This window comes from Tachypleus tridentatus, chromosome 13 (assembly GCF_004210375.1).
Source record: "Tachypleus tridentatus isolate NWPU-2018 chromosome 13, ASM421037v1, whole genome shotgun sequence".
Lineage (NCBI taxonomy): Eukaryota > Metazoa > Arthropoda > Merostomata > Xiphosura > Limulidae > Tachypleus > Tachypleus tridentatus.
Window position 1 is genome coordinate 197,337,063 of NC_134837.1, and position 11,487 is coordinate 197,348,549.

Genomic DNA, 11,487 nt, shown 5'->3' on the forward strand with positions numbered 1-11,487 from the left:
AACCTACCTCTTTGAAATCTTAAGTTGAAAGAATGTTGTTATCTTTTTAAAAATTAAAATGACTGAGAAGACCACTCTGGGAACATTCTAAGCTGTTGATTGGTTATTCACAGGTCTTATAGTATAGTAAGAGTATATAAGGGACTGTTTCTAAAAATGGAAATGGTGAATGGGCCACTGTGTTTGGTTCAGTACATAAACCATATATCAACAAAATAAAAATATGTGATGTTCTTATTTTATATTCTGGCTTGATGATATTAGTAATTTGAGTTCCTAATTTGTACAAAAATGTTAACTTAGTATTTTGGCATCACAAACATCTAATTTTAAACAGTGCTGCATTCAACATACCATGTGATTCACTAAAATCTATATTTGGATGGGCTCTTTTAATATTTACTTTTGGATGAAGAAACTAACTCATATATAGTATTAAAGTTTGAATTATAATCTACAGTTTGATTCCAAACTTATTGAATAAATTCTAAAATAGTAGTTCAATGAAATTTTGAATGCAAGTTCACAAACAAGATGGCAAGACATTTGATCCATGACCCATCGTGAAAGGATTAACTTTGCTTGGAATAATTCAGTCACTTTAAATTGAGGATATGTCAGTTACTCTAGTGGAAGATAACATAAATTTTAGGTAAGAATAATAAAGTCATTTAAGATGAGGTGTGATATAGTCACTTAATTGGGAATAATTTATTTACTTAAAAGGATGGTTCACTTCAACTGAGGTATTATCCTGCTACTTTAATTTAGAAGCAAAAAAATGTTAACATGTAATATTGTGCTAAATGTAAAATGGATAATGTGAGAAGTACATAAATAATTTGTTTTCACAAGTACTTTTTTTTACAGAATATCAGATCATTCCATGCCAATTCACCAAGGGCTTCCCAGTTCATGTCAGATTTCCTTGAAAACATTTAAGCAAAACTTCAATTTGATTTATTCAGCAGTTCAGTACAGCTTTAGGATTTTGCATGTCTGAATGAATCAAAATGAAGTTTTTGCTTGAATGTGTTAAAGAAAATCTACAACAAGAACTGGGAAAAGTTATTTTTACTGGGTGAGTTGGCATGGAATTACCCTATAGCAAAATATAGGGTGTCCATAAGTTATTGAACCATTTTCTTATTTGAATAGAATAGCAACCACACAGATTAACAGTTACAGTTTTAGCATGTGGGAAACTGAATGGATGAGGAAATGGAAGGGACATTATCTAGAAGATGAAGGTACCAGATATGGCAATGTTACACACCCAAAAACCATCAAAAGTTGTGCTTATTACTGTGGATATACAGCTGTGTACTTGGACTTAGATCAGTTATTGCAAGGACATCTTTCGAGTGACAAATGATAATCATGTTGAGGTGAACTGGCAGTGACATTGGTTATGGATGAACATGGAATGTTAGCCTTTAGTATACCACAGACTTCAATCATTTATGTAGAGTGGTTCTCTTCCTGTTAAATTAGTTAATTGGTTCAGTCATTTATGTGGTGTGGTTCTCTTCCAGTGTAATTAGTTTGTTGGTTAAAATATTTATGTAGTGTGGTTCTCTTCCTGTTGAATTAGTAAAATTGATTGAATCATTTATGGAAGCTGTATAGGAGCTGTACTTTTGTTAATGATGTAGATATATTGCTTTCTTTGCTATATATTGCTGCCTTCATTAGTATAATAAATACTTTACATTTTCATACATCATGCAGTAAAAGATCTACAGTATCTAAAGGATCTGTATATTTGACACACCTGTTTAAGTTTTCAAGCTATCAGAAATGTTTTATCTTAATGTAACCAACTTTGACCTTGTGTTTTCCATTCAGTGTATAAAGGTTTTGTACAATCTAGGGGCTTCCTCAACACGTTCCTATAGTGACTCTTTCCCACAGCTCCAAGTTCAGTTTGGGAACCACTACAGGGGTAAGTGTACTTGCATAATTATAAATAACTAGACTCAGGGGTGTGTGTGTAATTTAATGTTAATTTAGAGTGTACTATGTCATTTTCTTCTATATCATAAAAAGGTTAAAGCTAGATGTCTTATTGTGCAGTGGGTACCCTGGAAACTTCCTGTAACCCTTGGATACAGGTAGTTAAAAGTATTCATGTTATGACTTTCTTACAGAATTATATGTAAAGTTTCATGAAAATACTCTATTTTCAATGTACGTTAGTAAACTTGGCATCAGAAAGTAGTTAATAATAACATTTTAATGCAGTGAAAGTTTTATTTCCTTATTTTGTTGAAAAGAAGTGTGTAAATAAATTCCCAGTCTTCATTTTTTCTATATCATGATGGCTTTCATTCATAATTGTACATCTTAGATAATGTTTTCACTGTGCTTGAGGTTGAGAGATTTAATGCAAATTACTAACTTTATAGATACTAATAAGACATAATCTGACTTTATTACCTGAAATATAAACCAGAAAGTCAAATCTGTGGCCATGACCTAATAAATTATTTATAACGAATATAAAGATAATGTATTAATTCCTGTAATAGGCTAACTTGTTATGACGACTGCTTGTGAATTATACAGCCTACAAATCCAAAGTAGTTATCAATGAGTTCAGCTCAACCAGCTAAGGGAATTAGTTTAATGCACTCTTAGCTTAGTCAGAAAGCCTGTTAAATTATGATAATTATAGGACCTTATATAGTTTGTGTGTGTTGTTATTTTTTTTTCCAAGTTTAAGGTTTGAAATAAATAAACTTTAGTAAAGTACTAATGACAACTATAGCAAGAACTAGGGTTAACTTTTATTGACACTTTTAGCCTTTAACTACGAAAAATTACTAGACTTTAACAATTTTTATTTATGGTTAAAAAAGGAGCTGAAATTTAAAAGATCAGAAACTTGTAGGTTAGGTATGAAAACAGAGGAAAAGAAAATAAATAAAGAAAAAACTAGATTAACTTTTCTGAAAGATATGCATGTGAGAACCCCATGCATGACTAAACATGGTACCTTTTCCTTTTTTTAGGACAGTATCATGTCATTAGTACCTCCTATATCAATACATTCCATCCCTATTATGCAGTCTGTTAGTAATGTCCCAACAACTAGATCCATTGTTGAGCATGGTCCTGTCAATCTGGAACGATCCTATCAGATCTGCCAGGCAGTTCTAGAGTCCAGCCGTAACAGATCACACTTCTTCAGCAGTGGTAACAGACAGATTAAAGCTCGGCCAGGATTGGCTCCAGTGAAGACCAGGTCACTTTCTTGCCCAGCAGCCATGACATCTGTCACGTCTTCACCTTTTGGGATGAATAGTGTTGCTCTTACCTCTTTAACCAGTACTCTGATTGTTGGAACTCCTCTTCTACAACCTTCTGTGCATTACATATTGAATGAAACTCCTTCCCGGAGTTCATCACTTCTTACCACTTGCTTGCCTTCTGCTACTCAGACTTTTGCTGTTAGTTTTTCCCCATCTGTTAACAATCTGCCTTTATGTACTACTTTGACAACAGAGACTTATAGCTCAGTGACAACACCTACCCCTGCAGAAACTGTTGTTAGACTTGTTTCTGAGGGTGTTTCCCATTCTCAGGAAACTGATACTGGAACTGTCCCGACAGTTTCTTTAGATATTGAATCTGATGAAGAACACAGTTCTGTAGTAGTTGTAAATGGCTCAACTGATCCCAGTGCTGCTACACGAGAACAAGTGATCCTCTTCATGAATGATACATCTTTAACTGTTGATTCAGCCAGCAGCACAGATCCAGAGACTCTTGTTACAACAGCTGATGATGGTTTGCTAGAGGAAGACTGTAAAGTAAGTGATAATAAAACTCCAAGAGCTCCTATAATGACAGGGGATTTTGACACCAGCAATGCAGTTGTGCTTTCATCTAATCTTATGAATGGTTTAGGAGCTTGTATACATTTGGAGGAAGTGGACAGTAAAAATGATGGAGCCACCTTCGTTCATCCACCAGCTAATGGCATGTGTAATCAACTTCCACATCATGTAAGTTATCTAACAGCTTCCAATAACCCACAAACTGTATCTCATTATCATGAGCACTAACTAATGGTTTTTAACTAAATAAGAATGTTTAATATTTGTATGGGTGTATAATACAATATCATTAACAGATACCTATTGAGAGAATTCAGTGTTCATTTTCCTAAAAACAATGAGGAGTAAAGAGAAACTGTGCAGTTAATCCAATATTGTAGTATATATGCAATATAATTATCTAGTTGGACACTTACAACCATTGTTTTGTCATTCCATTTGTTATTCCAATAGGAAAAATTGTTTTCAGCTTCACTTGTAATCGCAGGGATTTTTTTCACACTAGGTACACCCATTGCATATAAATCAAAACATTTTTGCCAATAATGCATTGTATTCAGTCTCCTTTGTCCACAGACAAATGTAGTGCAGTTTTTCTTATTAAAATAATGTGACTTCATTGAAGTTGTTGGTAATTTCCCTTTTGTCTACCACTCAAGATCAAAGAATTCTTGGTCTTTATCAATCTACTATAAAAATATGAATAATAAAAATGTCAGTCAGCTTTATCATGGTGCAGCAAATAAACTTGAGGTACTATATTTTTGTAATTAGATTTAAATCGAAGATGTTTCTCAAGAAAAAAATAAATTCAGTTAACCCTAATCCAATTCTGATTTAAATTTTTTGTTGCTAAGTCACTGAAGATTAAAAAATGAATGTAAAACAAACATTTTTAGTCAATATAGATTATAAATTAAGAAATTAACAATTTTTTTTCAGTATTGTTATCTTGACAATTTGTTTTACATTTTCAGTGCATAGAATTAACAACAATAACATGTCATATTTTAATAATAAACACTCTGTAACATTCCATGATGGTTAAAAAAAGGTATTTCAGTAACACTCCATAATAGTTTAATAAAAACTATGATATCCCATAATACTTGAATAAATTCTTAATATCCCATGATAGTTTTAAAAATGCTTTGTAAAATTCTATAGTTGTTTAAAAATAACTATAATATCCAATCAAAAAATATTTCTCTAACATTTTGTACTAACTAAAACTGTTATAATACCCTTAAGAGTTAAAAATTACTATGTAATGTCCTATAATAGTTACAGATTTATACCATTGTTGCTGAGCAACATAAAAAATATTACTGTTGGAACAGTCTAATTTATGTACTTAATATTATGCCAGAGTAAGACTGGATAATTTAATTTTATGCTTAATCACAACATGACTGATAACAATCTATTTAATATCACATTACAATAAAACTGATAACATCTACATGTGTTTGATATTACAGCACAATGAAATTGTTAATAATTTCTTTGATATTAAATTACAATAAAACTCTTAATAATTTGATGGATATTACACCATAATAAGACTGACAATAATTTGTTTGATACTATGTCATGATAAGACTGACAATAATTTGATGGATATTGCACCACGATAAGACTGACAATAATTTGATGGATATTGCACCACGATAAGACTGACAATAATTTGATGGATATTGCACCATGATAAGACTGACAATAATTTGTTTTTGATATTACATCACAATAAGACTGACAATAATTTATTTTGATGTTACCATTCAATAAGACTGGCAATAATTTGTTTAATGCTACATCACAATAAAACTCTTAATAATTTGGTGGATATTACACCACGATAAGACTGACAATAATTTGTTTGATAATTTATCACAATAAGACTCAGAATAATTTGTTTGATGATACATCACAGTAAGACTGACAATAATTTGTTTAGTATGTCATAATACAACTGATAATAATCTATGTTTATTTGATATTACATTACAGTAAAGCTAGTAGTAAATATATGTGTTTGGAATTATGTTACACTAAAAGTGAAAATAATCTGTGTATTACATGACAAAAAGAGTGATAATAATTTAAGTCCAATCATTCTTTACTGGTCTGTTACAGGTTCCCAGCAAGAATAGTGTATAATAGCCAGGTTAGTAATTTATTTGGGGTACAAAAATATCCAGCTCGACTTTGTTGATTGTAAGGGCCACAGAATGAGAAAGCTATGAAAAATGACTTTAGAACTAAATTTTGGGGATACTAATGGTTTTCATGGTCTATGAGCTTTAGCAAAAATTGGCACAAAACATCAGTTTGTTCATTTTGACCAGATATGTCAGAAACAGCAAGCAAGAAGTACTGCCAGTATTTTCAGACATTTTTTACTTGTTATGCCTTTTTTTTATGGAAGCAAATGAAGTGTTAGTTAACTGCTGCATATTTATTTCATTGATGAGCCACTGGGAGATTTTTGCTTAAAGAACTTAGGGACATTTTCAATGTAACATGACCTCTGACCATGCTCGTTATTGATTCCCAAAGATCTAACAGTTGTGCAAATGAAAGTTGTTCTTCAACACATGACAGACATAACTGGTTCACTTCATCCAGTTTCTGTTGACAAGATCCAGAACCATCCAAACTACTGTGCTTGATCAAACGTAATTGCAAGTCTAATACAGAAGTACGCCGTGGTTCAAGGTGCACTTACCAATAGTGCAATGTCCATTGTACAAGCATATGTGTCAACTGTAGTGATGATGATGTATGAAGTCTCAACTAGTTGTATCAGAAGAGGAAGATTAAGTGATGTAAGTAGGTGAGATAAACTATTGTTTCTGTCTTCTGCTTTGATTGATAATTTAAACAATTATTTTATTAAAAACAACCATACTGTTAATGGAGAATGGTAGAAATGTAAACTCATAGTAAAATAACAATGCAACGTTCAATCACGTCAATCAAAAGCATATCTAATGCTGATTCCAGCACCACACTATGTTTTGTCGTACAATCAAATCTCACCAACTTTTGGTTCATATGATCCCTGAGTTAAGTCGGGATTTTTGTACTTTGAAATATTTGACTCTTGATACAACCACTCTCCATTAATTAATTTTTTTTTCTAATTTTTAGTATGTTGTTAAATGTTTATCACTTGTACAGGAAAACATGAAAAATAGCTTTTACTTCCCTGGTTAATTAGTAAAAATAAAATCTGATTATTGAAATTTAATACTATCTTTTTTATTTTTTATAATTGCATACCTGTGTTGCATTACTAAATGCAACAGTAAGTTATATAGACGAAAAGTACAATTCATGTAGGTTCTAATGACAAACTACTTTGTGTCTTGTGGCCAGTATTTTGTCACACTCCAAAGAAAGAAAAAACATTTCTATTGTGAATTTATGATTTTTAACCTTTTGTACAGAAAATGTGTCTCGATAACACCAAAGTAGCTTTAATTTCATGGTTTCTCCTGTTCAAATCCTCTTTCTATTAAAATTATTAAGCAAATAAGAGATTTCCTTTTTCACGTTATGAAGAGAAGTTATTTTAATGAAATATGTTAAAGATTATTTTTCAACAGTTCATTTGTTTATAAAGGACAGTTATACTAAAATCATTATTTATATTAAATTCTAATAGGAAGTGATGAATGTCTTCTATCTTCAAGTTAAGCTAGGTTTCAAATAAAAACAGGTGGAAGTCTACTAGCCCTAAGTTAATTTACTACAGTTGGTTTTTTAATAAAAGTTGATGCAAGATTATATGAATATGCTGATTTTTATGATGAAGTTGTATAATCTGTATATTGGTTAAAGTTATTTTCAATGCGTCCAGTGTTATAATGCTGTGGAAGTTAATTTTCTTTTACCTGTTTGATAAGTCCTGGAATACCTTGATTGAATATTATGTAGCAGGTCTCAGTCTTCTGTAATATTTAATCAGAGATACTTGTTTCATTTGTACCAAAATGTTTAATCAGTAACAAGTGTTAAACTGTTTTGTATAAAAAGTGTAGAAAATTAGTAATTAAAAATAATAAAATGCATATTTTTTTCTATTAATTAATAATTTTCTATGCTTTTTATATAATTTTTTTCACATTGTTATTTAATAGTTGTTTAGTTTGTGCTCATGAATAGTTTTTATACATTGTATGTGATGTCTCACAGAATGATTGTTACAAAACACAACAATTATATGATCCATGTGTCATACACTTATATAGACAATTACATTTGTCTGGTGCTGAAAACAATAAATTGGTTTTGAGAACTGTTATACAATTGTTTTGGACACATGCTGGAGTGGTACAAGTTTAGACAGTTTGTAAGTCAGATGATTGCTGTCGGGCTGGCAGCCACAGGGATAGACTGAGCAATGTAAATGCTGTTGTTAGGTGAGAACACTTAAACAAATTGTCTGTTGCTATGTTTTTGTTTAAAAACATGGTTATAAAGAATTGTAAAAGACAGTCAAGTGCATATATATTTAAGTAAACAAGTTATTTTCATTTATGTAGCTAAATAATGCATTTGTTTTTCACACTACACCTCATACAGTTGAAAGAGATGAACACTTCCAAATACAAAATAACTTTATCATAATTGGAAAACAATAGTTGGTATTGTATTGTATTCTTGTGACTTTGTTTTATTTTTTGCATATAAATCAACATTAAGTAAGTGAACTTACTTTATTTTATTTACACTGTATTTACCATTGACCATTTATGTATATTATTTTTATATCTATAGTGCACTGTAGAGGATGAAGTGTTCCGAGACGAATATTTGATCATTAGTCCATCAGAAGGTGACCAATATTTCTATGAGTGTGATAAATGAAAAAAAGGTTGGAATTAGGCTTTGCAGAAAGTGGCATCAGTGTATGTACTGATTTGCTCACTTCGTGTCAACTCGCTGGTGTAGCAGGAAACATCAGGAAGATAAATAATGTACGTCACCTTAATAATAAGAAAACCAAAGATAGGGGGTATCCTTGTATATTATAATGACAATGATACAAATTTTCCACATGTATTGAAGCTGTAAGACCTTTCAAAGTACTCCTGTTTTATACCTGACCCTGGGAAATAACCTGGTTATGGTGGAAAGTCAAAGGAAATGTCTACTGAAAAGAAGTTCCAGTTACAAAGGGCTTAATGGACCATCAAGTGAAAAAAATATAAGAAAGCCATCAGTTACATTGTAAGTGCTGTTCAGTTAATCGGTGGTGTGGAGTTTCCACCAGGTTCTACTTCTAAGAGTGTTGAAGAATGTTAATAAGGCAGATGTCAGATACTTCTGCAAAGAAGTGCACACTATGTTGCTCTGTATCTTGTAACGATATCACATCAACTGTGCTGAATGATGCAGGAACACCTAACTTTATAGGTTATCCTGTTGCTAAGGTTGCTTTGGTTTCAAAGAGTGGATGTGATTCAGGCATGTTGGTTTAAAACAGGATGTGATCCTTGTGTGGTGGTTACCTCTAGTTATTGTCGCTTCACCGAAGTTGTCTTTGATAACGTCCTAACAGATCAGTATGTCCTTGACAGCTTTTCTTATCCACATCCAGTGACTAGTTTCTAAACCACTTATGTAAATTCCATTTTTACAGGTAGTACAACTCTTCCAGCTTCAGGGTGCTGGATTTAATTTATAGTACCCTTTTTCAGCCAAAGAACAGTGGCCTGATAAGTACTCAGACTTTATCTCTTGTTCCATCTCAGATGTCTGTAATATCCACTGGCATCGTAGTACCTTGTGTCTCACAAAAAGGAGTCACAGCACTTTTTAGTGGGTGGGGAGGGAGGAATACACATCTTTTGTTGACTGCAGCAACTACGACTTCTAGCATAACTCATGGAGAAGGAATTATAGGCAGTGGAGCACCATCAGGTGGTCTGAGTGGAAGAAGAGGAAATTGTGCATGCAGTCTTAAAGCTATGGTTGTGTGCCAGAAATGTGGTGCCTTCTGCCATGATGATTGTATTGAACCTTCTAGGTTGTGTGTTACTTATCTCATAAGGTAACCAAACTCCAGTATTTGACAATCACTTTGTGTGTCATGATGTTTGTGTGTGTACGTGTGCATGTATTTGTGTGTGCCAGTGAGAATAATTGGTTGGTTGTAGGGGTTTATTGATGCAAGAATAATTGTTTAACAGGATTAACTTGGAACTGAAAAGGAGATTAGCCAGGATAATTAGTAGCATTACTTATGAGAATGATTGCTTGAAAAGGATTATTTGGGTGGTGTGTAACTAAAGGGAGAAATTAGAAGGTTGGATCTAGAGGATGACCATACAGGTGTATAACTAAAAAATAAAGGATTTAGAAGATTGGATCTGGAGGATGACCATACAGGTGCATAACTAAAAAATAGAAGATTTAGAATGTTGGCTTTAGGGAATTATTTAACAGGTGTGTATACTATAAACTAAGAAATATTCATGTAATAAGATTAACCTTGTATGATGTATGTTTTTTCTTAAGTTAAAGGAAAAATATTTAAAAAATTGCATTGGAGTCTATATATCAGGAACATGACGTTTAACTCAAGTTGAAGAGTTGCAAAAATGCCATTTTTAGCTTAGATGATGTTATTATAGAGAAAGGTTGACTTAGCAAACCTCACCTGTACTTGGAGCAATATGTTGTATTTTTTATTTCTCCTAAAGTATTTGTTGTTTTCTAAGGATGCTTTGGAACTCTGTGAATTTAGTTCTGTAGCAAGATATTTTATTTAAATTCTTTGGTTTATTTATGTGTGTGACAATGCTGTTAAGCATCTGTTATTATTTATTTAGCGTAATTTGTATCTAGTGCCAAATGGGAATTGTCTTATGCAGTTACTAATTTCTATGGTTAATTGGTAAATAAAAATATTTTTCTGGGTTTGTTTTGATTATTTAGAAATGGAACAGGAAGGTTTTACCAGCAAGATGTTGGTTATAGAAAGTGTGTAATCTTAGATACCACTGTGTTCTTTTGTAGAGTTTAGAGTATTGTTGTTTTAGATATGGAAATTGGTGACTGCTGCTTTATGTAAAAATATTTAACATTTAAGAAGAAATTGTGTTTTTAATTTTATTTTGTATATGCTGAGAAAATATTACGTGATTCAATGCTCTGTGTGCAGTTGGTTCATTCTTTGAATAACTTCACTTGTTAAAAAACAAATAACAATCAAATGTAAATATGGTTATGAGATTTCATCCATTAGTTTAGTTAACTTTTGGGTATTACTAGACACATCTTAAGATTATGAAACTATTATTATGTTATGTATTTATAATTAACAAACAATAAAATCATCTTTCAACTCATCTGTATTTATATCTTTACACTAAAAATCAGTACTTCTTAATTTCTTTACATTAAAATGAATTGTGAATGTTTATGAATTTAAAAAAATTTAGAATCATATACTGAACCATTTTTTGACTTTAATTTGGCTGGATTCATATAACATGTTTTGTGGAGCAATATTACTAAATTGAACACTAAAATAACCACATTTCATTATGTACATTATTTTCTTTCACATTTACTGGGCAGAAAGCATTTTTAGTTCATTTAGTATTTTGTGTTGTTTTCATGATTTGGTTCC

At 31.6% G+C, this 11,487-nt stretch overlaps 1 protein-coding gene across 5 annotated transcripts in view; it reads left to right on the forward strand.

The window, feature by feature from the left end:
* LOC143239228 (uncharacterized) overlaps positions 1-11,200 on the forward strand; it is a 58,589-nt gene extending 47,389 nt beyond the window's left edge. For 3 of the 5 annotated variants that reach the window (XM_076480126.1, XM_076480130.1, XM_076480131.1), the window contains 2 exons: positions 1,874-1,945; positions 3,015-4,462. In XM_076480126.1, the coding sequence (XP_076336241.1) occupies positions 1,874-1,945; positions 3,015-4,070 (1,128 nt within the window). In that variant the 3' untranslated portion in view covers positions 4,071-4,462. Of the gene's footprint in view, positions 1-1,873; positions 1,946-3,014; positions 4,463-5,978; positions 6,679-8,627 lie in introns of those variants that run through there. The other 2 variants (XM_076480129.1, XM_076480128.1) reach the window with 2 other exon arrangements.
* Positions 11,201-11,487: the final 287 nt, after the last annotated feature.